Consider the following 27333-nt stretch of genomic DNA (forward strand, 5'->3'; position numbering starts at 1 on the left):
GCCCTACGCTTTTGGAAAAGTCAACGAGCTGTGGCCTGTCAGTATGTGCTGACATAATTGCAAGTGGATATCAAATATTGCCCCTCGATTCCTATGGCTAATGCCGTTCGTTTCGATTCGAGAGGCTGTCAGGGGCAGGCGGCATGACATGGGGCACCAAGGTCATTGCGGTGGCATTAGTGGGTGGCACTGTTCAGAGATCTCCACACATTACCAATGGCACACACACATCGACACGAATCGAAACGAATCGAATTGAGTCCTGTGAAATACTCAAAAATCCATTTCAATAGAGTGTCAAAAATGTCAGGTCAGGAGGTCAGGGGGTCAGGGGGTCAGGGGGTCAGAGGATGGGGAAAAGTGGAAAAGCCACGCGATTTTATTTTATGTATGTGGTGGACTTTGTGAATCAAAAATCAGAGTCGAAAAAAACTATGAAAATCACATTCGAAATCATTGATGACAAAAATGTGGATTTTATTTATCTTAGCTGAAATATAAAAATCGCGTTTTTCCAGTATTTATTTTTTGCACATAATTCATTGTTATTTGGCGGTGTCATTTCAAATCATATTTTTGTTCCAAATTTACTGTGCAATTCCACACATAATTCGGGCTGCACATCGATTCGTTCAGTTCGTTTTTTCCCATTATTTGTCTGTCACTTTTGATAATTGCATGACGCGTTTTACACGCGAGTTGAGCGCGATTTTCGAACATTCGCAGACTCTATATGGTAAGTGTGCACGTATATTTCTATATATAAATATATATGTACGTGCAAGGGACTATCGATGGCATATCCTTACAAGGATTTGCACTTAACCTGCTCCACTTGCAGCCCAACTTGGCATCGATTGAGATTGCTGCGGAAATGCGAGGCAAACTGTGAGAAAAGCCGTCGAGAAGCGAACAAAAAACGGCTTCTCAAGTGGAAGCAATCGCTCAAGCTGGAAACCCTTTCCTTGTTTGTATGTGTGCGGGAGGCTTTTCCATTTTTCATTTTTTTTGCCACCTGCTGACGTCACTATTGACCCACTTGCAAGCCAAATTGAATTCGCATTCAAAGTGCCAACCAACTGTGATGCGAAAGATGAAGATATACTGCGAAAAGATGTCGCCTAATTTTGGGGTTTTTCCAAAATATTCTGTTTTATGTAGATGTTCTTTAATAATATTTAAAATATGTCAGTGTGTATCAAATATTTTTGTTTAAATATATGATAATAATGTGGCTAGGCTTTCTGCTTTGTTTTCTGTTTCCCATTTTCTCTGCTCGCATTTTAAACTCTTGCCGGCAGTTTGTCTCTGGATTCCAATGCCATTGATAAATATGCCAAATCATCGGGCACGTCCTTAGACCTTCGATCGCATCCTTGGATCCCCAGGACACGTGCAACAACTCCAACCAAAGGAAAGCAGAGCGAAAAAACGAGGAGAAAATTAAGCCAGAAAGAAAATGAAAACGGGGTGGGGGTGCTGAAAAAGTTTTTCCATTCACTTTTCGTTTTGTTTGCCGAGTTACTCTGTCAAAAATTTATTTAAATATTCTACTGAATTTCCGGGAACACTTTTGGCCTCCCCCATCGATAAAGTTCTTGGCGCCCAACAACGCCACGCGTTATAAAATTTCCCCAACACTCATTAGGTGCAACAAAAACACACTTCTCGTCTTGTCTTCTCCTTTTTCCTTTTTCTCTTTTTTTTTCGTGGCAGCGACAAATGGCAGCAAATTATGATGCTGCTCCCAAGTTATTCTAACAAAACGAAGAAGATCCAAACCCAAAGAAAATTGGAAACCCTTACCCCATCAAGCGTAAACTCTTCTCCATTTTAACCAATTTTTCTTCTTGTTTTTTGTGTTTTATTTTTTATTCGTTTTCTCTGTGAGCGCAAACTTTCCCTGCTGCCAACAATTAATTGAAATTAACATATTTTTCTTCTTTTATTTGAGACAACTTCCCGCACCCCTCCTCCGTTGGCCGCATATCCACGCCTGAGTAACTCAATTTCCACGAGCTTTACTCCTCCGGAAAAATTAAAATGCCGCGGATTAATTTTCAGCGTCTGGGCAAGCAGAATTCAAAAAAAAAAAAAAGAAAGGGGGAAGTCGGGCACTCGGACCAATTAAATTGCTTTATTTAAATAAATTAAAACTTTTTACTAGTAACCATCTTCGGTTTCTAGTTTCTAGTTTTCCTTGAGGAAATTCTGATCCATTGGAATTAATGCGTGTTTCACTTAAATCCTCACCTATAGCACTTTGATTTAAGTAAGAAGAACGAGCAAGTCCGAATTAATTTCACCGAATTGTTTATGGCCTGTAAGTGAAGCGCTTTCATTTTTGTGGCACCTTTAATGAGGCAGACCCAAAGGCAGGGGCGCACAGCCAAGGGGGATTTACCCAATTCCCACACGGAGCGAGGGGAATCCGAGGATATGGCGTTCGGTTGGCTCAGTCACATAATAAGGAAATTCATCATACGCCACCGATTCCCCAGTTGCTCCACTTGCAGCGCTTTGAATTGCTGTACATATATATATATATATCATATTGTTGTTGTGGCTCCTTGTTGGGCGCTGCCTTTATGAAAAATTATACAAAACTTTTTACTTAGTGCCACGCGGGCTCTGAACAATTACGAGGCCATCAGGGAAGTGGAGGCCAAAAGGCAAAGGGCAACGGGCAGCGGGGGGCGGGGGGCGGGCGGCAGTGGGCCAAGTCAAGGGGTCGGAAAATAAATAACGTGTTTGTAATAAGCCAGTCTCTGCATACATATATACATGTACATATATATTTGATTTAAACGATGCAGAAAGTTAAGGGGGAAAGTTAAGATGTGGGAAAATGTGCGAGTGTGGGGCTGGTCAATTGAAAATGGTTTCCCATTCGGATTGCTCGCTTATCGCTGCAAAGCACAATCTGTCAGTTCTCGACTAATTAACTGAGTGGCGAACAATGTCCAAGATTTATGGGCATTTTACTTGGCCGGAAATTTACTTAATTACAAAGTATCCACCCCCCCCAACTGAAGTGGCATAAATCAGGGCGATTGTTTAAGAAACTTTGCTTGTGTTCGGAACGTTCTCAAAGTTTTGGCTTCTTAGCTCCAGCAAAGGCAGTTTAAAAGCCAAGTCTTTGTTGTGGCTTTAATGGGTTACAGGCAAAAATGGCGCAGACCCATTGATTTGAAATATGCCGAAAAGTAGGCTAGGCTAAATGGTTCGATTGTTGCATTCGAAACGAAGGCACTTGCTTTCCATTCCCAATTAAATCTTGGTAACTCGACGAAGGTCAGTTGACCCGGTAGCTTTTCTAATTACGCACTCTAACAAATTCTTTGCAACTCGCAAAACCATTCCATGCTGCCACCTGGCAAACTTTCGGCATTTCTATGGAATTCAATTTCAAAGCTATATCATTTTCATTTAATTTCACGCTTTCAATTTGCGACCCACACAAACTTGGGGCGCTCGGCGCAAAGAAAACGAAGGGGAAAAGGATCGCTCTTTGTCCGGCCGCATCCCTTTTTTTTTTTTAGTCCACAAGCTCACACTCGCATTCGAACTCACCCGATTCCGATTCCCGCATGGTGACCCCCTTTTTATCCTTGGTGACCCCGCGCCACCGGAGGAGCCGCGGCGCATGCCAAAGGTATGCCATAATGGATTTTTTGCCGTTGTTTTCCTTCAGCCACCTATTGTCTGTAAAACGAAACCGCCTCTCGCCCCATTTCCCCTTCAGTCTCATCCATTTTCCAGCCCGGAATCAAACCGAACCGTAGCGAACCGCATCGCCCGTCAATTTAGCACTTTCAACTAAACACACACGTGCCCCGGTGTGTTTTTGGAATGGATTGAAAGGGAATAGAAAGCAAAACAAGAGGCAAAGGAAAAACTTTTCAAATACAACAAAAGGAGGGGGGAAACTGCACATCGCTTCAAACGGCAAACAAGAATATCCATGACCAGGTCAAAGGGCAACATTGGCACCACGAATCTGATTGCCCTCGCTGAATGGGTTTTTATTACTTCATATTTATATATATAGTTTATATATATAGTTAATTTTCTAAAAGACTTGTTAATTTTATCAATCACTATTTGAAAGTGCGTAAACTTTCCCATTTTAATTAAGCGTTAGGCAGTATTCTCAGTATTACACATCTATGTAAACGATGTGCATTTTTCAGCCATGCAACTGGCGGCAGTTTTGAAAAATACTTCAAACACACAATTTCAGCACCGATGGCGGTAAAAGGATTTTTCAATCAAAAACCTTCGATGCGACGGCTTTTGTGTGTGCGAGTGAGTGTGTGTGTGCGTTTGAGACTCACGAAATTGGTCAGCAAAAATTTGTTTGGCGTGTAAATTGATCACTTTTTTTTGCAACCATTGTTTAAGTTTGGTGAGGAAAGGAAACCTGCGGAAAATGCCTTTTAATCATTTAACTAATGTAATCAATTCTTCCATTTCTCCCTCTCTTCTCTTTCGCTCTTTTCGCGGTCCTCTGCAAATTGCAATTCACAGCGCAAAACTTTTGATTAATTAAAAGTAAAACAAAAAACCCAGAGAGCCAACCAAGAACTGGCTTCTGGTGCCCAACAACAGGCAGAGGAATCGACAACAACAACCACAACGAGAGTCCTGAACTCAGCCGCAAAAAAAAAAAAAAGAACTTTCCTACAGGAAGCTAAACAAACCGGAAATAACATTAAAAGGAAATAGGAAAAAGGAATTTAACTTCAACAGAAAATCAACATCGAAATGGAATTGGCCATCAGAATTGTCAATCCGCAGTTAGCTCGCTACAAAAACAACTACAACAGCAATACCAGCAACATTCGCACCAGCAATAGCAAAAAACTAATCACCGATAGTAGCTGCAACTGCAACATTCAATCCAACGACGACAACAACAGCAACCCAGACATCAACAGTGACAACTATATAAGAACGACTGCAACAGCAGCGAGAACAACCACAGGCAACAACCAATTGTCAGCAGCAACAGTAGCAGCAACAGTAGCAGCAACAGCAGCAACAGCAGCCATAATTGCAGCACTAGCAGCAGCAACCTGCAACCACTTTGCAGCCACATCAGCGCGAAATGCAGCAGCAGCAACAACCGTCCATCGACCAGCTGCCCGAGCCCACAGCTTCGACCAGCAATTCGGCAGCAACTAAGCCGACAACATCAGCAACAACGACAACATCTGGCAACAACTTCCACCAGCAACTGCAAGCAACAACGGCAGCCACCATGCAACGCCTGCGTACAACCTTCACGCGTTCTCGCACTCCCACAGGTGCCGAAATGAAGATGCAGAACAGTCTGGAGGTGCCCAAGCAGGTAAAAAAGGTGGATATTCGTTTGTTAATTCCGATATCGTTGTTGCCTGCAGCATGCAAATTTGGATTGTTGTTGGTTCGTCCTTAAATGGTTTTACTCCGATATGGAGATACATGTGCTTCTTGTTTTATTTAGTCTTATCCCTGTGGCAATTGCAAGGCTAAGGGCCCATGTTGGGCGCCACAAATGAAAAGCCGAGCTGCATTACGTGATACCCTCTTTATTTGGCCTGCTTTTGTCTTTTCGTTGTCTTGCTGTGTTTACTTTTACGTTTAATACATTCAACCGAGCTCTGTTGTGCCAGCAATTATGTGTTTCGCATGATGTTATGTTGTTCTTTTCGAAAGCCCACTTCACTCCACCTTTCAGACGAATTTGTTTTATGTTGGCTAAATGTGCAAAGTTGTGTCGTTTATATCGCGTTTTGCATGTGTTACGTTCGATGGCAATCTATAGATACCGATGTTTGGTCAATTACTGATGTTTGCTTAGAATGCCCCACGTTGGGCGACCTCGTTGACCGCTGTGATCATCCCATCCCACTTGTTGCAGGTGCGCTCAGCCTCCTTCGACGAGATGCAACTGGAGTCGCAGCGTGCCTCCTCTAGTCTGCTCAAGCAGCAGTCCTCATCCTCGGCCTCGGCAGACGAACGCTCCTCGGAGGCTGGCTTCTTGCAGGTTCCATTGGCGGCCCATCAGCAAAGATCCCATAGCTTCGACTCGGCAACTGTCTCGGCGGGCAGCGATGACTCGGGCACGTTTTTGGAGGTGCCCAGCCGGATAAAGGTTCGGCGCAGTTCGTCCACCAAGACGCCGCCGCCTTGCATCCATTGTCACTATCTGGAAGAGTATGAGCGTCGGATGACCGCCGAGCAGCGTTACTTCATCGATCATCGCGAGCTGACGGCCTTGAGCTACAGCTATACCAGTTCGGAGGCGAGCGAGGATGAGGACGAAGTGGAGGGCAACAACGCGGAGGAAGAGGAGGAGGGCAGTGCTGCCATAGAGGATGCCGAGGAGGAAACCACTGAGGCGGCCACCGAGGAGGCGGATGAAGATCCCCGCACCGAGGTCGAGTCCGAGCACGATCACGATCCGGATGATGACGCTGCATTAGAGATGGACATCCGCATTGGCAACATAAGCCAAGGCAGCAGCATCGAGGAGTCGCGCGCCCGCCTACCGCGACAAATGCGACGCCACACCATCGGCAGCAGCTCGGTCACCTCGGCCTCCGAGGATGAGGGCTTGGAGGGTTCGGACAATGGGTCGCCGCATTTCGGCAACACCTTGTTGCCACCGCAGCCGGCAACACCTTGTGGCATAACCTTCACGCTGAGTCCAACCAATGGGGATTATCCATCACCGCCGCATCTCCCCTTGGATCCCGGTTCGCCGCCCATTTCGCCGTGCTCCTCCAATTCAGGAAGACTACCAGCATTGACCCCGACAATTTCCACGCCCTGCTCCTCTGCGGATGCCGATGATGCTGGTGCAGCTATGGGCTTGCCAGTCCGAGCCAGACGTCGCTCGATTTCGCGACAGGAGGCAATATTCGTGGAGCCCACTGGCAACTCACTGGAGAACGTTTCCCATGAGGAGGTGGATAACAGCAACACCAAGTCATCGGTGGACACGGCTGATTCACTCGACGAGGCCTCGACCATGGCCACATGTGGCTCACCCGGAGCCGCCGGTGGCAGCGGTGCCTCCTCCTCCAGTCATCACAACGCTTTTGTGGTGCGGGATATTTACTTAATGGTGCCGGACTTGAAGCGAGATCGCGCCGCCTCCGTGGATTCGTGTTTCTCGAAGCTCTCGTCGAACGTCAAAACGGAGGAGCTGCAACCAAGTGCCGATGGCTGCTTCCTCACCGTGCCGAATATAAACGCAACTCGATCGCGATCCGTGGACATCGTGCTGCCAACTGACGAGCAGGCCAGATACAAGGCTTTGTCCATGACCGGATCCACTGTCACCTACGCAGACGGGTATGTACCATTGATGCGGAACGAGATACATTTTTCCTACACCTTGCAAATACTCAATTTCCTTGAAAATGGTGCTTATTTATATGCCTAATTCTACACCCATATGCAAATGTCAGAAGTGCAGAAGCTAGTTTTATTACACTTTACCCAATTGTTTAAGGCCTTGCCCCACCTGAAGAAGAGAAACCCCAATGTGGGAAATCCCTGGTTGGGCCTCCCTTCATTGTTTACTTTCGCCTTGACTTTCGCAGAGATTCAAGGTTCCGGCCAACATTCACAGCAAATCCACTCCTATTTTTAGAGCGGCAAACTTTTAAATTGACTCATTAAAACAAGCTTAACACGTGGCTCTGGTTAGGATTTTGGGATCAGGGACGACGGACCGGGCCATAATTGTGTCTGTTTTCCGGGGCTTGGATCAATTTTACACTTGAACCCTGGATCTCGTATCCCGTGTATCCCGTATCCCGGGTTCTGAATCCCGAATCCCACTTGACCGCCGTGTGTGACACGGGGTGACACATTAGATGTCCGTTAGGTGTCCGTTTCTGTCCGTCAGTGGACCAAGCCCCGTCGACTTAAGCCTAATTAGAAACAAAGGCTTTCGTTCCCTGCCCACTGCTTCCTCCGCTTGGCCACTGGCAATTCATAATTCTCATAACTCCGGACGTGGAGTACAACGTGCCGCATGCCAACCAGGCTTGAATAAATTATGGGTGCCCGCACGAAAAAATAAGCCAAACGAACCGAACAGATACTGTAAATGCCCTTAAAATAAATCATTGCACTTTAGTACTGTTAAAAAATATATATTTTATATATTTTGAAGAGCTTTGAATATTACATATTATTTTAAGAAAACCAACAAATAGTTGCTTATTTTGATTGTTTTTTCTAAATTTCAAAGTGATATGTTAATCAGTATACCCACTGTCAGTGTGGTGAAATTGGCTCAGCGAACCGATTTCCTTGAGTTACAACAAAAGCCGCTCATAAATAATATTCAAACAAAGTGTCCCGTGTCCGTTGTCCGTTGTCCGTAGTCCGCGTATCCCATTGCTCCGAATGACAAGAAGGCGACTCGTGTCTGCGTGTCCAAAATCTTGAGGTGTGAGGTTGACGAACCACTTGCGGCCAATTTGTTTCCCGGCAGCTCCACCAGGATCAGCCAAAAACCAGCAGGAGTCGTCGGCCCTTTCGATGGAACCGATATGGCCGTATGGATAATTCAGAACTCCCCTCTGATGGATTAGATAGATTAGGCCTGTGCGTGTGTGCTTTTCCGTGGCGGGAAACTCGATTCCGTTTCGCGGAAAATTAATTAGCTTAGTGCGGGTCTATCATAGGCGGCACAGAGAAGTATTTGTTCAAATAAATCACAAAAGAGTTTTGTTTGGCTGGGGAAAAACTAAAACTTATCGTTCCCAACTGGATTCACAGTAAATGAGTTTATGTAGTCAAATATTTGCTTTGCCAATATACTTTCATTTAATTGGATTGCCTTTCATACGCAAAAATGCATTCATTAAAAATTCAAGTAAACTCAATGGCAATCCATAAACTGCTGAGGCATTCATTGTGCACTCGAAAATAAGTATATATTTTGCCCAATGAATAATTTTTATTATCGCTCTTTTACTTGCAGGTACGTAAATATATACATATGCGGACATATTGGTTAACCCTTGACAGCCCCATATGTGCTCTCAAAAGATAAGTACTGGAAATGAAAATGAATTAATATTGAAATGCGTCCTGCGTTCAGCAATTTGTGCTCGAGTTTCCCCATTCTCATGCGGCGGTATCTTTTTTAATTTCCGATTCATGTTGTTCCAATTTATGGCCACTTATTGTCCTAGCATACCAAAATACCCATTAAAATCTCACTTCAGGGGGTTCTCCATTAGTGGGACTAGAACCGCAGGGCGATGGGTTTGCTGGGCTTTGGGTTTTGGGTTTTGGGGGGACCACCGCTCATAAAGTTGGATTTGGTGATTTACGATACCGAAGCGTGACACGTTATTATCTCCCATTTAGGCCATTCCAAGGCAATGCTGGGCATTGACCACTGACTGATATGTTTAATTTTGTGCCACTGCCAAAAATGTTTGCCGACCGCTTCAGACCTTTTGCTCGATAAAATGGAAAATATTATAAAATCATTCAATCATGCGGCATGCCGGACACTGCAGTCGTTCGTTTTGGCTTTTGAATGCGACCTACACGCTTCAGTTTCGACTCTGATTTGCAGGGTTTTCCGCTTGTGTGCACTCGGAGAAATAACGTGCCCAGCCATAGTACGATGGGCCTAAAACTGTTGCGAAAAAGATGTGTATTCATTACTAACTTAGTTGACGTACTTTTGCTAAAATGCTTAAAAAATATTTAACTTTCGTTTTGAGCACAAACTTTTCTCGCAGTGTAGCCCGGCAACCGTTCGTGCGTTTTTCTTTGGTTTCTTCTGTCTGTCCCCGGGGCGTGTGCGGTTCATTCATGCGACTTGGGGTCCTCAGACATTCCGCTGGATTTTCCGCCATTTTCACGCCCAATACCCCTCCCCACCCCCGCCCCTTTTAACCGACAGCCCACCCATAACAATAACAACGAAACAAACCCGAGAACAAGTAGCTGCTACCAGCCATCGAACATGGCGAAACAAAAAGTTAACTTAACTTTTATGACAATGGAGCAAATAATTTTATGAAAATACTCCCCCGAGGGGAACTATACGTACATGTATGTATATGTACATACACATCTACATATAACCCACGGAACCTTTCGATTTGGTGGATTCAAAGAGGACCGGTGGGGATTGTAAAGTTTTGCATACACGAAATTAGCATACAAAACTCGGGGGCTTTGCGATTGTGTTCCCAATTCGATTTATTCCCGGATTGAGCCAACTGTTCGGTGACATTCTTGGATGCTTGAAACATAGATATTTATTTTACTTATGAAGCATGTTATTAACAGCGATTTGACAGTTGATCTGAATCGTATAATATCAGGAAATACTGGGAAGGATAAGGGCAGATTTGCATTAAACAATATCCCAAATTTCAGCAGGTTTTTTTCATACATATTTTTAATACCTCGTTGCGCTTATAATTCAAATTCCAAAAATGGGAACTGCTATTTTTGGCACATTTTGATAACGTTTTGATCAGTTTTTTGGTCATAACTTCAAAAATATTTGTCTGAACATGGAATGTTATACCTCGTTGTTACCTCGTAAATTTCCAATCGAACTGTGTTTAAAAATGGAAACTCTATTTTTTTTACATTTTTTGCAAATTTTGATGATGTTACCCCTTACAAAAAAAGCAAAAATTGACCCAAAAATTAATTTCCCAAAATCCGTCAAAAAGGGATAGGGATCGTTAGTATTGGTAATTAGCTGCTCAAAACAGTTATTCTTTTATGTTTATGATCATTTTTAGCCAAGTTATGATTAAAATGCCTATCAAAAATATTTTCATTTTTGCCAAAATCCGTTTTTTCGAATTTTGATCATAAAATAATCAGTTTTTTGGTCACAACTTGAAAAATAATTGTCTGAACATGAAATGGTATACCTCGTTGCGCTCGTAATTAAATTTCCAATCGAACTGTGTTTAAAAATGGAAACTCAATTTTTTTTACATTTTTTGCAAATTTTGATGATGTTACCCCTTAAAAAAAGTGCGAAAATTGACCCGAAAATTAATTTCTCAAAATCCGTCAAAAAGTGATAAGGGTGGTTAGCATTGGTTATTAAAAGTAAAAAACAATAATTCTTATAGATATATGACCATTTTTAGCCAAGTTATTCAGAAAAAACTAATCGTAAATATGGAATTTTTGACGAAGAGCTTTCCTCTAATTTTTGGTGTAAAAAATAATCAGTAGTTGGATCAGAACATTCGAAATAATGACCCAAATATGGAATGTCAAACCTCGTTGAGCTTTGGCGTTACTGATCATTTTGAGCTAAAATGTTAATTTACGGAAATCGTAGAAAATGGAAAATACTCTGTGAGAGTGCTGTACCAAAAATCCAATTTAAAACTCCCGGAGCCAAGCTACAAATTTAGAACAAGACAATAAGAATCTCGAACCAAGAAAAACAGAAACAGAAGATGATAAATGAATTGCTTTAGTCTGCACTTGTGCTATTATTTTATTCGCTTTTCTTTCTTATGGTTTTTATTTCTTGCCGCAGTTCCGCATTTGGCCGCCGCTGACGCAGGCGGCATGCAACACATGCAGCAGCAGCAACAACACTCGTCTACAATTAAGTTTTATGAAACATTTGGTTTTTTTACGTTCTCTTATCGCAGTTTTTTCGTCGCTTTTTTCCTTTGCCACAACTACGTCAGCATTCCAGGGGGGCGGTGTGAAGAGGGCGGGGCGAGCGGGGCGGTGACGGGGGCAAGGGCGTAGGTGAGGCTGGGCGCATGGGGCGAAATTGAAATGCAAATTGAAAGGCACAAAGCGAAAATACGCGAAGCGAAACTGAACAATCAAAGCGCGAGACAAAGCAGCGAACGCAGCGAAAACGTCAGAAACTGCGACTGCGACGGCGGCAGAGCTAGAAAATGTCACCATCACGATCCAAATGGAAAACGCTGGCGAAAAAAAAACCATAACCGAAAAAAAATATCCAAGAGCGATCGCTGCCAGTGATGCCAAAGACAACAGAGGACAAACAACATAGTCTTTAAGAAGTATGAAAGTGCTGCAACCAAAGTTTCGAGGTGGAATTGCATTTAATTTCTACAAACAGTTCCAAAATTGTTTGTCCAGAAGAAAACACAAATTGTTGCTACACACTAGCTAGCTAACTTAATTCCCCAGTTCCGTTAGTGCTTTTACTTGATCGTTGGGAGTAATGTATAATATTATATAGCGTTCAAAATAACTTGCCATCTTAGGAAAACGCTCTTTTAAAGATCGGCTTACTTTGCAGCTATTTCTTAGCCACATGATCAGCTCTGATCGCTGTGGCTGCTGTGGAAAATTCACCACGCTGTGGCGTCTAGTGAAATGGCGAAAAGCGGCCGCATTTTGAGGTGACAAAGTGCCAACTGGTGTGCCGCCGCCGCCGCTGCCGCTGCTACAGTCGCTGCTGGCGTCGCTGCCGGCGCCACAGCCGCCGCTCTTGTTCACATTAGGTTCGCTCGCCCGCCGCTCAGTTGCCTTGTGCGGTTGGATGCTGTCGCCAGCAAAAGAACCGAAAAAAAGAAAATATAGAATGGGAAAAGCGGAAAATCTGGCGGAAAATTGTAGCCCGAAAAATGAATAGAATAATTAATAAAATAACGCACGGTGCGCGCGTGTCGCAAATTAAAAAGTGCCGCGGAAAAGCCAGCAAAGTGCAACAAAGTGTGTAACTCAAAATGCGAAATACGAAATACGACGAAAAAAGTGAATAGGGGAAAATCAAAACAAAGAGCGCCAAGGGTCAGAACGATGTCAATTGGGCCCAAAAATAACCACCGCCACCAAAATGCGCTCAGTGTGTCTTAATTGAGAGAAAAGCGAAGGAAATTCAGCAATTTCAATTCAATTAATTAATTTCAATTCAATGAACTTGAAAAGCAGAAAACCGAAAGCAACATCGCCGATATAAAGTGCGAATTAAATGATATAGTCAGGGGTCATCGAGAGTTCAATGCTGTGCGGTCAGCATGGAGCTGTTAATTTTTAACCGGAGCACGCCGATAGATCATATACAATACATGTGGGATATGTGGGATAGTTTGGTATATTTGCTTGGCAAGCAAAGTCTTTGGACTTTGGCCCAATCAGAAATTATTAAGTATTACACGATATCTTGGCAGAAAATCAATGTGTACACATGTACACAATTTTCCACAATGATGGCTACAATTTTGGGTATATTTTGGCCAAGCACAAGTTGAATAAGTTGACATTCTATACTAAACATACTTCAATAAACATTAGCAACGAATGCAAAAATATTCATTTTGCTCCTTTCAGATTTTGTATCTAGATATATTTGCGCTGAACCGCAGACAAGCCCAAGTGAGCCAGCAACATTGCAATATTGCACTGCGAGTTTGGTGCCAAAAAGAAAAGATATCGTAATTGCTCTACCAACACCTCGGCATCTATAGGCCCTATTGTTCGGCCGCTTCTTGGCCGACTTGCACATTTACTACCAGTACATGCATATAGTCTAAATATTCTTACTGCTTGGCATCTTGAACTCAAAGGCCAACTGCCAGCCATGACATTTCGAGAATTTCGCACTCATTTATCAGCGAAACTATGGCGAAAACTTGGTCTTGGTTTTCTGCCTGATTTTCTGGCTGAGAAAAGAAGAGGGAAGGGAGGGAGTCAAAGTACGTCGCATTTCGTTTATTTCATTTGATTTATTGTCGATTTGCTGCTGTTATATTCCTCGGTTTCCCCTCTTCTTTCGCTTTGGCTTGTTTTGCCAGCTGCGCCCAGCCAAAAACATCACAAGACACAAATCAAGGAGCCCGGCCGGCCACGCCCACGAAATTTTCGAATGGCGAGCAGCGAATGGCAGATTGCGCATACGCCACGTGAGCCGGCGGTTTAAAAATAATATTAAAATTAAAGAAATATTCCAATTCATCGAAAAGCCGCGCAAATATGCATCTTCATCGAGGCGTATGGCAATATTATCGGCAACTAATTTCCAGTCGTAATTTATGCCGGCATAAATTTACACTTAAATCCAGGGGTATAACTCTTCCCCACCCCGCCACCCCGTCCACCATTTTCCACCTGCCGCATGTAGTGCGGTCGAAATCGAGAAAAACACATATAATTGCTGATTTAAAAATAAATATCAAGTCACACACATGTTTTAGATTTGAAATGTTTGACTTGCCCCGCTGCCTGTTCTCATAATTAACTTAAGTATTTTTAGCAAAAACAAAATGTTTAAAAAAACCGAAAATATGATGTCGTTGTCGTCTGTTGCCTCCGCTTTAATTCTGACTGGCAAACAAAGCCAACAAAGTATTTCAATTAAAGTGTTGAAGAAAGGGGAAAATGGAAATGTATTACATTTTAATCAGATTCAGGAATTCGCCACATTTTTCTAAGCCTGCGGAACCTATTAATAACCTTATCAATTGCCTGTTTTTGCCATTAAACCTGTGACGTCTTACACTTTTTGGTAAAACACTCAGCTGTTTGAATTCATTCATAAATTTTAGCAGCCCCAGTTTGGGCTAAATTCCAGATTGTGCAATAGATTAGGCAAGCGGCTACCAGTTTTGGCCAAAAGAGTTGCGAAACGGAAGCCGAATATAAACAGTTGAGATATGAGCCAGATATGGAGAGTTCAAGGCACTCTCTATTACAAATAAAAAAATCTCTTCTCGGTCGAATACTTAGAGCAAACGCGACGGCTTTTCCCTGATAGGAAAAATGCGGAAAAATAGGTTAAATTGGCACTTAAATTGCAGAATCTGTTCCATTTCCTATTGCTCCTTGAGAGCTCTTTGCCGAGCTGTAAGATGCTTTGATTCCGCTTTAAGTTTATTAATTGTTGGCAAAACTTTGTGACACAGACACTGAAGGCCCTGGGGCCTGAATTGAAATGCCAGGCTGAACATCAGCATCTGGATCAGGGTCTCTTTGCATCCGTAACCGTATCTGTCTGCAAAGTTTTCTTTAGAGATTCGTCCGTAGTCCTGCGACTGCGCCTCCCTTCCCCCGTTGCCATGCATATTTTACAGGTCCTGTTGCTAAACGCTTATTGAAATGTTGGCCTTGTTGCCAAGTCGGACCCACCCACTTGGCCCGCAGGAAAAGAGACCTCACCGGCAGGCCAAACGCTTAATGCCAATTAAGAATATTAATTTCATTTGCAGTCCAGGCTCGCTTAGTCCTTCCTGAGCTGCTCCCCTCGCTTTTGGGAGCCCAATATCTGACATTTGCCGGATGCACTACTTTTCCACGACGGCTACACGGGCAGAAATTGAAGGTGTACTTGAACTTGAACGCCATAAAATCAGTAGGAATACTAGCAAGTCTGCAAAGCCATATTATAAAAGGCCATATTCCATATTCCAAACGCCATATTTTTCCTGACCTTTTCGACTGCGGACTGGTCAGTTTCTCGCAGTGCAGCCCCAAGTGGCCAGTGCTATTGTTAATATTCATTAGCTTTAAATCCTTTTCTCGAGTTCTTACCATCTCATCGCATCGCAGCTTACGACCCCCATTTTCGGGGGCTACAATCAGAGATGCCTGAAAGTTTTTGCCACGTTTTCAGTTCCAATGCCAGGACATTAATCGCAATCTCAAAATGATGGAGGAAGGGAACAGGACGAAAACGATGGCCAGGACGTGCAGATAATTTTTCATTTCGGCCAGCTCAAATGGATTTCTCATTGGCTTAAATGTGCAAATGAATGGATGATGTATTCGCTTGCCATATATATATATACATATATATATATTCCAAAGGATCGGTACGGGATCCATTTAAAGCGCACAGTTGTGGGCGATAATTAATGGGCAGCTAAGGGAGCAAAATTCCTTTTTAGGTGCTAAAGGTATCTATATATTTAATGCGGTTTTGATGATGCTCTCTCATGCAGCCACTTTGAATATTTATTTATTTGTGCATTTTTATTTTCGATTTTATTATGTCAAAGTCAAATGGCTCGTTGGCGAGGGTGGCGGCAAATGCAGAGTGTCATTATTGAAATACGCAAAGATATTTCAAGGTTTTTATCGATTTTGTCAATGGGGCCACACTGCAAAAGATGGCAAAGGAGGCAGAGGAGCTGCCTCCTCCCCGGAATCTCAATCCCATTACCAAGTCCGGACCATTGACGACAGTTTGCCTTTCATTAGTCGAGCGCTTGCTCGTTTTTCCCCGGTTTTCACCCGCTTTTCCCCCGCTTTTCCACCCACATAGCCATTGGCTTTCCACCTCCTTCCCACGCCACAAAGTCCAAAACCTCTTCAAAGGCAGTCGACATCGAAATTAATCACATTTGAATTGAAATAGCGTTTCAAGTTTTGTTACGTCTTGCTTGGCTTCGTTTTGTTCAGTTTGTCTGCGTTTTCGGGGCTTTTAGATTTGCTGCGGTCACTCATATTTGGTATCAAACGATTCTAATTGGGCATGATTGCCTCTTTTTCGGGGGGTAACGGCTGTAACTGCTCTCCAGCATATCAATGGGTTGTTGGATGTATTTGAGTTTAAGCTTTGAAGACTGCACTGGCTAATCGAATATTTCATAATTAGCTGCCAGGCATTCGTTCGTTTTGAGCAGCATTTAAGAAAGGCGACAATGCAATAGTGCTCATAAAGGGTGCACAGTTTTTTAATCACAATTCAAAATTGAAAGTGCAGTATAAAATTGAACAGACACTTCGGAACGCAGCGAAATGAAATGAAATTCCCAAGTTATTTGATGAACTATTAGCTCAAAGCCATCTCATTCATTTCCATCTCAAGCCGATTTTCCCCCTGGACATTCCCCTGAAAACTAATACTGCCCAAGGAAAAGCGTCCATTGTGATATATTAAGACTGCAGTCGGCAAATCGATTTGCAATTCAATTTTGCAACTATGAAAAAGCCCCCACACAATTTCTTGTCTTTTCTGCATTTATTTAGATCCATTTGCTTGCTGAATTCTTTTCATTGTTGAAAGTCTTAAATCAATTGCAAACATATAGTTGCCCTAGTAATTAAAGGGACTTTTATATGTTTTCAACGTTTTTAAAATTTGAACATTTTGAGCATGTAAAAATTCTATAGATATAGAATTCGGTGTGTGCAGGTGTGTAGCACACACACTCACATACGCACACACAGATACGCTACATTTAACGGTAAATCAAGCGTGCATGGCAAAATTTGAGTAGCGCGTCAAAAACAGAACACAAAACGCACACAAATCGCGCACAAATCGCGCACAATACGCGCATAAAACGCGCCCAAAGGAGCGCCGACAAACAATTGAAAACAAAAAGGATATTAAGCAGAAAGCCGTGAAAAACTTTGACAATTGACATGGAAAATCTGCGAACCAGCAATTTGTCAGGCCAATAAAACGCCCGCTCTGAAAAAAAAATTAGTACACAGTCAGGGGGAAAAATAAAAAAAAAAAAAAAAAAAAAAACAGACGCCTAGAAAACCGAGTCACATTTTTCTGTACGTATGTATTTCCATCTGATAAGAATTTAATTACAATGCACATAAACAAAATGTATACAAATGTATTAAGCACACACGCACACTAATAGTACTAGCTGTGCGCCAGAGCGAGATAGCAATCGTGGGGGTTGGAGTGAGCGAGAGGGTCAGTTTGATATCCAAATAAGGTCTCTTTTTTTACACAATTCTGGCGAATTTGCTGTACTCTTTAGATTAAAATTAGGTAAATCTAATAATTCTATCAAATTATTTAATTACTGGGATTGTGCATATGTATATATAATAATATATAAAATATCACAAAAGCTGCACACTGAAGCTACACAAGAAATATAGCCAAATGCCAAAGTATTCCATGTTATCCCATGCATCCCACTTTAAGATTAGTGTATAAACCGTATAATAACAAGCCGAACCCAAAACAGAATCTCCGGCAATCTTTTTGCGCCATAATGACAGCCGCAGACACGAACACGGACAGTAGCAGCAGTGGAGGCACAAACCGAATCGGATTCAGAATCAGAAACAGAGTCACCAAAATCGAAATCCACGTCGGAATCGGCATGGCGAGATTGGGAGCTGAATGCAAATAAGCAACTGAAAAAGAACCAAAAAAAAAAAAAAAAGAATCTTCAGACTACAGTGAATGTGTAATGAAGTGTAGTGAAATGTAAAGCGAGAGAGCAAGGTAGCAGGCAAAAGTAAAGGGGAACGGATGTGGAAAAAATAAGTCACTGTATAAACCATGTTCATATCTTATTTGAACTGTGACGCCAGCGACCACAGCAGCAGTAGCCATGGTGATACTTGCAACAACTTGAGCAGCAGCAGCAGCAACATCAGCACAGAAACCAGCGACGGCAGCAGCAACAACTGTTGCAACTGCAATTGCCATATCTGCCCCAATATCGACTGCTGTGCGAGCAGCAGTGGAAGCAGCAGCAACAACATAGTTACCAACTGCAGTTGCAGTAAGTGCAACAATATCAACTGCAGCAGCATCTGCAACAGTCAGCATAGGACTAGCCGCAGCAGTAGCTGCCACAGCAGCGGTTGCAACTGTAGCCGCAGTGCATGCACACAAACTTGCAGCTGTAATTGCAGCACTTGCAACAAAATCAACTGCAGCAGCAGCAGCAGCAGCAGCAGGGACAACGCACCCGCAGCAATTTTCGGAATGGAGCGATTGCTGCACGCGGTTCGCGAGGAGTTCCAAACGGAGGACGAGTACGAGGACGAGGTGGACGATACGGCAAATGGGCTGCACAGGAGCAGCGTCAGCAGTTGCTGCAGCAGCCACAGCAGCAACAGCCACAGCAGCAGCAGCAGCAGCGGCAGCAGCAGCAGCGATGGCAGCAACTCCACCGCATCGCAGCCTCTGTCGCCGTCGCTGCCGCAGCCGCGACGGCGACTTCAGCGCAGCGATAGTTTCGGCTCCGTTGGGGGCGGTGTGGCGGGGGGCGTGGCCGGCGGAGGGGCGGCGGGAGCGGGCGGAGTGCGGCGCTTTCGCCGCTCCTCAATCGGCATGCAACGGAAGTCGGCCTTCCGCCAGCGCAAGCTCGACTCCTTGGGGGCGTGGCGCCGGAAGAGGTGAGTCCCTGAAATATGCAGCAGCGGATTCCCACACGCTCATAAAAAAGAAGAGGGTAGAATACTTAAATTAATGCGAATATGTCCATCGCAGTAGGGGGAATAACTTCTAGCTTTAAAGGACGCCACAAACTTTGGAAGTATTTGAGAAAAGCTGGCTCCTCCTAATAGTATTTGACCAAAAGAGCCACGTTTCCAGTGCTTATCGAACCCAAAATGTGCATTATTAAATACCTATTAATATTTTCCCCCAAGCAGGCGTACCGCTTCGGCCAGCAACTCCCGGAGACCCATACGGATTGTGCCCGATTGGACGGAGAACGCCGTGCAGGGCGAGCACTACTGGAAGCCCACCTCCGCCTCCGGCGATCTGTGCTGCCTGAATGAGGAGTGCATTGTAAGTTAATGATATGCCCTGCAGTGGCAAACTCAATTGAAATAAAAAGAAGCATTCCTTCAATTCAATTAACACGAAAAAGGGAAGCTCGATGTGAAGGGCAGGTTACAGACATGTGAGCGTAATTTATTTATTGCGTGTCTGTCCAACATTCACGCAATAAAGGCGAAAATGCTAGGGTTCTTTCCTTCTTTTTTGTTTGTTTTTGGACAAGAACGATGGGCGTGTCATCACTTTGGGGCAGCGACCAGCCAAAAGCAACAGAATATGTACTTTATCAGGCTCATTGTCAAGCGAGCGGAGGGGAAAAGCCGAGGAATACAAGTCACATGGGGCAGACCGGCTACTGTGGCAAGTCCTGTCTTATCTCAATCTATTTGCAGCAATAAATTAAGGTGGGGTAGGGTAAAAAGTTTCAGGTTAGCAGAAAATATGGCAAAAGAACCTTTGAGAAGCTGCTTTAATTGCCAGTTTAATCTTCGTTCGCTTGGCAACATGCAAAATTCGCCAGGCCAAGCGTATCTTATTTAAAGTTGAAACGAAAACAATTAAACAAAAACAGATACAGATACAGATGCAGATGCAGTTTCGGCACAAGTGAAGCCAACTAGCACAAGGTTTTTCCTTAGTTTTCGCAAGGATAACACAACTTTCAGACACCTGAGGCTGTGCATCCTTGGCGGGAATCCGTTTTCACCTGTCAAACCGCAGCAACCTCAGCAATTAATTGTCAAAGTTTGCATTTCCGAGAACGCTAGCCGCAGTTGCAGCACCGCTGTCATTTGAGCGCAGTTTTGTTGAAATGCGGGAGTTTGCTAATTAGCGCAAACAAAAGCCAAAATGCCGCAAAATTAATTACATGGTGCATATGCAAAGGGGTTCTTCCCAGAAGCCATATGGTTGGTCTTCATCATTTACCTCTGAGGGGCTTTCAATTAAAGGGCATAGATAGATAATATATATAGATAGTGTCCACCGTATCCACCACGTTTTGCGTGCCATTTCAGAAAAGCGGACAGCGGATGAAGTGCTCCGCCTGCCAACTGGTTGCGCACCACAACTGCATTCCGTTCGTCAACGAGAAGAGCACCCTGGCCTGCAAGCCCACCTACCGGGATGTGGGCATCCGGCAGTACCGGGAGCAGACCACCACCCACCACCACTGGGTGCACCGCAAGCTGGAGAAGGGCAAGTGCAAGCAGTGCGGCAAGGTAGGTTGGCCACCACACCCCGTACACCCGTTACTATGTGTGTTCTTTTCCTTTACTCTTTCGTACTTCAAACCATTGAGTTCTTAATACAAAATACATTACAATTCGGATACAAATGCTTAGCAGCTCCGTTCTTTTTTCTGGTTTTGTCTGGATTTACGCCCTAGTTTTCTGGCTAAATTCCAACAACGGAGCTTAATTCGACTATAGAGTAAATACTGCATATACATTCCAGCAATCAATAGAAAGCACACAGGACATAAGATATATTTCCTTATTTGTCACATTGCAACAAAATAAAAATACCAATCAAAAGATATTCAGAGATTGTAAAAACAAAACATACTAAAAGAATTGCCTCGGTTACAAAACATCGATACCCATTGCTCCATTTTAATAATGAAGAAAAAGGTTAGGCTTACAATGACCACAGAACTTTAAAAACTATCCAAGCTTACACAACATATTGCTTTGTGAAATACCAAATTTTAGATAATTTTTTTGCCATTTTTGTAAGGGGTACCGCCATCAAAACTTGCCAAAAATATAATTCCCATATTCTAACACAGTTTTATTGAGAAGGTATGGCATTCAATATTAAGGTAAATAATTCGGATGTTCTGATCCAAATACTGATTATTTTTTACACAAAAAATCAGAGAAAAGAATTTTTTAAGATTTTACGACCAAAATTCAAAAAAACGGATTTTGGCAAAAATGCAAATTTTTTTTATGGGCATTTTAATCATAACTTGGCTAAAAATTATCATAAACATGAAAGAATAACTGTTTTGAGCAGCTAATTACCAATACTAACGATCCCAATCACTTTTTGACGGAATTTGGGAAATTAATTTTTGAGTCAATTTTCGCATCTTTTGTAAGGGGTCACATCATCAAAATATGAAAAAAATGGCAAAAAATTAGCATTCCCATTTTTGAACACAGTTCAATTGGAAATTTAATTACGAGCGCAACGAGGTATACCATTCCATGTTCAGACAATTATTTTTAAAGTTGTGGCCAAAAAACTGATTATTTTATGACCGAAATTCGAAAAAACGGATTTTGGCAAAAATTAAAATATTTTTGTTGGGCATTGTAATCATAACTCGGCTAAAAATGATCATAAACGTGAAAGAATAACTGTTTTGAGCAGCTAATTACCAATACTAACGATCCCTATCACTTTTTGACGGATTTTGGGAAATTCATTTTTGGGTCAATTTTTGCATTTTTTTTAAGGGGTAACATCAAAATTTGAAAAAAATGGCAAAAAAATGGAGTTCCCATTTTTGAATACAGTTTGTTTGGAAATTTAATTACGAGCTCAACGAGGTATGACACTCCATATTCAGGCAATTATTTTTAAAGTTTTGGTCAAAACACTGATTAGTATAATGAAGTTAAAGAAAATTGAGTCAGCTTTTACGTAATGAGTAACGGGTATAATAAGAAAACGACTTCACACTTTGAATTATTCGATTTTGTTGGTATGCATGCTTATTTTAAAAATATATTTTCAAATTAATGTTACGTTGAGTTCTTAAAATGATTTTCGTAAACGCAATTGATTGAATAAAGTTTTGAATTTCTTAGCGACATCAGTTTGTTCGTCTTCCGTGTGACAAATATATAGAGTGATTCTGGAACTAGGACATTATTATATTATTACGTGTTATGCACTTATCCCTTTAGTTCTTTCCTATGAAGCAGGCGGTGCAAAGCAAGCTTTTTGGGTCGAAGGAGATTGTGGCTTTGGCCTGTGCGTGGTGCCACGAGATCTACCACAACAAGGAGGCCTGTTTTAACCAGGCCAAAATCGGCGAGGAATGTCGTCTGGGTGAGTCGTCTGTCCCCCCTTACCACCCATCACCACCCACATCCCCTTTTCCGCAGCCCCTGCCCTTTTTTTCTTGATTAATTACGTGACGTGCATGCAAATAAATTGCGGTCCGTTAACTTAATTAAGATTTGTGCATTAAAACCGAACCCTTTGGCCCTCATGAGCTCCTTCCCTTTCATGTCCTCTCACTTTCCATTCATTTTCCATCTGTTTGGCTTGGTGGGTAAACATTTTTCGTTCAGTGTAAATACTTTGTTTTTGCTGGAAAAAATCAGCGTAGAGAACTTTCTCCAGCAAGCAGAGGCCATGCAAATTAGTTTGGAAAACAAATCGTTGACAGAAGCATTAAAATAATATTCCACAGAGATAGTTCAAGAAAAATGCAATTACAAATGCCATACAAAGTTCGATTATGGGATTGCATTAATCAAAACTTTAGCTACTAAAAAGAAGTTAAATCTCAAGCGAACTGGAGCCTGTAGCTTAAATTCCAGTTGAACAGATGAAGGTTTTTTTGTATTCCATAAAAGTAATTGCGTTTTGCAGCATCTTATGCCACAAATAGACTCAAATATCCAGAGAGCTAAGCTTTTTTTAATTAATGCCATTGCAGAAAGTGCTAACGTGCCACCTCAGCCACTGCTGATGTTTATGTAAAAAAAATAGAAAACTACAAAGTAAGATAGAAATTCCTCTCCACACAACTGTGTGCAACTAGCAGAATGATGGCAGTGTGGCAGCTGGGGCAAGTTAACCGCTTCCTGTTCACGTTTTTGTAAAGTGTCTCAATGAGCATCTTGTTAACACACTCTCCCTGCCACAGACACCATTACGTGGACAGGACATGGACGGGGGACGCAGGCCGGAGATGAGGACCAAGACACTACAAAATAGAATTACGAGGGGCCGTTGACGGCCGTTGGGTGTGAGGTCCTTTGTCTGGCTGGACTGGTCTCGTATCCTTTTTGCGGCACTCATAATTGCTCTTTGGTATGCCGGCTATGTTGGGGCTTCAATTTCTCCCGTCTGATTCCCTGATTCCCTGATTCCCCCCTCCTAATTCCTAAGCACTTTTCACACAATTGGCCAGCCAGCCATCTATTATGTGCCAACTGGGTTAAAAAGAGCGTAAAAGTAACAATATTCGAAAAATAAGTGAGTTTATAGCTGCTGATGTTTATCTATTCGGAGCACCCGCAAATATTCATGCGAATATTTATTTTTTGCCAGTGTAATATCCGCACTCACCGTGTTTTTCGCCCTGTGTATCCTTCGCAGGCAACTATGCGCCCATCATCGTGCCGCCATCGTGGATTGTGAAGCTGCCAACCAAGGGCAACTTCAAGTCCTCGATACGCGTGAGCAACAAGAACAATGCCGCATCGGGATCAGGAGCAGGAGGAGGAGGAGGTGGTGGCGCCGGAGGCGGTGGAGGCGGTGGTGGTGGCGGCGGCAAGAGCAAGAAGCAGACGCAGCGGCGGCAGAAGGGCAAGGAGGAGAAGAAGGAGCCGCGGGCGTTCATTGTCAAGCCCATTCCATCGCCGGAGGTAATCCCGGTCATTGTCTTCATTAATCCCAAATCGGGGGGCAATCAAGGCCACAAGCTGCTGGGCAAGTTCCAGCACCTGCTCAATCCTCGCCAGGTTTTCGATCTTACGCAGGGCGGCCCCAAAATGGGGTGAGTATATTTATATTCCTATATATATTTTGTTTTCACCTTAAATACTCTACGTTTGCAGCCTGGACATGTTCCGGAAGGCGCCCAATCTGAGGGTCCTGGCGTGCGGCGGCGACGGCACCGTCGGCTGGGTCCTCTCCGTCCTGGACCAAATCCAGCCGCCGCTCCAGCCAGTTCCGGCGGTCGGTGTCCTGCCCCTGGGCACCGGAAACGATCTCGCTCGCGCTCTCGGATGGGGAGGGGTGAGTAGTTTTCCGCAGAAAAATAGTACAAAACAATACGCCTTGCAGTGGCTACCACGTTTCAAATTTAATTGACACTTCGGAAGAAAGTACTAACAGTTTAATACTTCAGAAGAAAGTACTAACAGTTTAATACTTGAGAAGAAAGTACCAACAGTTTAATACTTGAGAAGAAAGTACAAACTGTTTAATACTTGAGAAGAAAGTACCAACAGTCTAATTAAATTTGAAATACTCAAAAAAAACTAGTTAGCTATAAATTTGATTTTTGGTTCTGCCAACCGTGCGTATGAGCAATATTATTACGAATCGTAAAAATACTCATACGCCCTGTTAGCCACAACAACTACTGAAAGCTTAAAGTCAATGCAGACTCAATGCAAGTAGAGTAATATGCAGTGCGGCCTATAAAAAGTAGAACCACAGTAAAATAAAGAGTAAAAAAAACCAAAAAATACACTGGGCCGTTTTACATACTAGTTCCAATACGCGGAAGATTGAAAAATAAATTGTAAGAACCATCTGTGGTCTATAAGAATAATTCCGATTGAAATGCTATGTGCAACGTAAGTACACGCATTTTTCTATGGTAAACGTAGTATTATTGTATTAAAACACGGTACACGGTAAAAAATCATACATGCTTACAAAATGTTAGTGTAGAAACGCTTGACTTTATAAGTAACTGGTATCAGAAGCTTTTCAGCGACTGTAGAAATGTTGATGGCATTAGTTATTTAACTCGACTTCATTTGTAGTTACTGTAATCTAGACCTAATATTGCCTTGAATCATTGCACATAAAAGCCTCAATAATTTTAAAGTCTATTTTCTTTCAGGGCTACACGGACGAACCGATTGGGAAGATATTGCGCGAGATCGGGATGTCCCAGTGCGTGCTAATGGATCGCTGGCGGGTGAAGGTTACGCCCAACGATGACGTCACCGATGACCACGTCGATCGCAGCAAGCCCAACGTCCCATTGAACGTCATCAACAACTACTTCTCCTTCGGCGTGGACGCGCACATCGCCCTGGAATTCCACGAGGCACGAGAGGCACATCCGGAGCGCTTCAATTCGCGCCTGCGCAACAAGATGTACTACGGCCAGATGGGCGGCAAGGATCTGATCCTGCGCCAGTACCGCAACCTCTCCCAGTGGGTGACGCTCGAGTGCGATGGACAGGACTTTACCGGAAAACTGCGCGACGCCGGCTGCCATGCCGTGCTCTTCCTCAACATTCCCAGGTGGGTTCAAGCGATTTAAGACGTTTAAGTGGCATATTTACAGCGAAGCCCTTATCCTTGCAGCTATGGCGGCGGCACCCATCCATGGAACGACTCATTTGGCGCCTCCAAGCCATCAATCGATGACGGCCTGATGGAGGTGGTGGGCCTGACCACCTACCAGCTGCCCATGCTGCAGGCGGGCATGCATGGCACCTGCATTTGCCAGTGCCGCAAGGCTAGGATCATCACCAAGAGGACCATTCCGATGCAGGTGGACGGAGAGGCATGTCGCGTGAAGCCATCGGTGATCGAGATCGAGCTGCTCAACAAGGCACTGATGCTGTCCAAGAGGAAGCACGGACGCGGCGATGTTCAGTGAGTGCAAGTTGCGAAATTAGTGCCAATAAATGGCTAACAAATTTCATAATTGATGTTTCTACGCACTGCATTTCAGAGTGAATCCCCTGGAGAAGATGCAGCTGCACATCTTGCGCGTGACCATGCAACAGTACGAGCAGTACCACTATGACAAGGAGATGCTCCGCAAATTGGCCAATAAGCTGGGCCAAATCGAAATCGAATCTCAGTGCGATCTGGAGCACGTGCGCAACATGCTCAACACCAAGTTCGAGGAATCCATCTCATACCCAAAGGTCTCGCAGGACTGGTGCTTTATCGACTGTAAGATATATTTGGCATACCATTGGAGAACCACTCAGAAGTAACCTTAATCTCTGTACCAGCCTGTACCGCTGAGCACTACTTCCGGATCGATCGTGCCCAGGAGCACCTGCACTACATCTGCGACATTGCCATCGATGAGCTGTACATTCTGGACCACGAGGCGGCCACCATGCCGCAGACTCCCGACCAGGAGCGCTCCTTCGCAGCCTTCTCGCAGCGGCAGGCACAGAACGAGAGGCGCCAAATGGATCAGGCCCAGGGCCGCGGCCCGGGCAGCACCGGTAGGATCCTGTTGGCTGGCTGCTGGCCGCCGGGGGCGGGACTGGCCAATCGTACCGCTCGTACCGCTGACGAGCTGCCGCTCCAGGAGCGCCTAACGCTCTACCAGCAGCAGGTGGCCGAGCAGCTGCCGTACCAAGATAGGCGCATGTTCCTTCACCTCCACTTCCGCAAACGTCGCGTCGAGATCTGATTTCCTGCGATCTTGGAAACCACCTAGACCTACCACCTAAACCCATCTAAACCCCACCTCGCCATTAACCCGCAGAACACCCAACAATCCCAATCAAAATTCGATGGGGAGCGGAGTGGAGGGGTGCCAGTTGCAGTCGGGCCACCTTTTTTTCCGTTGCATTGCATTTTGTTTATGGTTAATTATGTCTTGCATGTTTAGTCACTAACATTAACACGCTGACATGCAGATGCGGTTTAAATAATGCACTCATAATATACAAGTTTATATTCAATGTTTTTGGAATTTTTTAAGCCACCAACTCGAAATAGCTTTGCAAAACTATAATAATTATAATTATAAAATATATAAATACTACCTGACCAAAAGAGGTAGTTTTGTGCTATTATTTTGACCGCAACTGTACGCATCAACACCTACATACAACGACATACACACACACCCACATCCGCTAAAAGCCCAAGTCTTAAATTGC

General features: G+C 43.6%; 1 protein-coding gene and 1 long non-coding RNA gene across 19 annotated transcripts in view; one reads left to right on the forward strand and one right to left on the reverse strand.

Moving 5' to 3' along the window:
* The window catches only part of LOC6549859 (eye-specific diacylglycerol kinase), a 105885-nt gene that overhangs the window by 76317 nt on the left and 2235 nt on the right, over window positions 1-27333 (forward strand). For 4 of the 18 annotated variants that reach the window (XM_026982690.1, XM_026982694.1, XM_026982699.1 and 1 more), the window contains exons 1-11: window positions 5047-5362; window positions 5906-7344; window positions 19357-19495; window positions 20503-20706; window positions 22405-22549; window positions 23831-24230; window positions 24292-24472; window positions 25296-25720; window positions 25784-26077; window positions 26157-26383; window positions 26446-26667. In XM_026982690.1, the coding sequence (XP_026838491.1) occupies window positions 5111-5362; window positions 5906-7344; window positions 19357-19495; window positions 20503-20706; window positions 22405-22549; window positions 23831-24230; window positions 24292-24472; window positions 25296-25720; window positions 25784-26077; window positions 26157-26383; window positions 26446-26667 (3928 nt within the window). In that variant the 5' untranslated portion in view covers window positions 5047-5110. Of the gene's footprint in view, window positions 1-5046; window positions 5363-5905; window positions 7345-12495; window positions 12712-17933; window positions 19099-19353; window positions 19496-20502; window positions 20707-22404; window positions 22550-23830; window positions 24231-24291; window positions 24473-25295; window positions 25721-25783; window positions 26078-26156; window positions 26384-26445; window positions 26668-27333 lie in introns of those variants that run through there. The other 14 variants (XM_026982691.1, XM_015155357.2, XM_026982698.1 and 11 more) reach the window with 10 other exon arrangements.
* The window catches only part of LOC113564586, a 64380-nt gene that overhangs the window by 11899 nt on the left and 25148 nt on the right, over window positions 1-27333 (reverse strand). The window lies entirely within an intron of this gene.

The sequence above is a fragment of the Drosophila erecta genome, unplaced genomic scaffold, assembly GCF_003286155.1.
Source record: "Drosophila erecta strain 14021-0224.00,06,07 unplaced genomic scaffold, DereRS2 tig00000152-arrow-arrow-pilon, whole genome shotgun sequence".
NCBI classification, from domain to species: Eukaryota; Metazoa; Arthropoda; class Insecta; order Diptera; family Drosophilidae; genus Drosophila; species Drosophila erecta.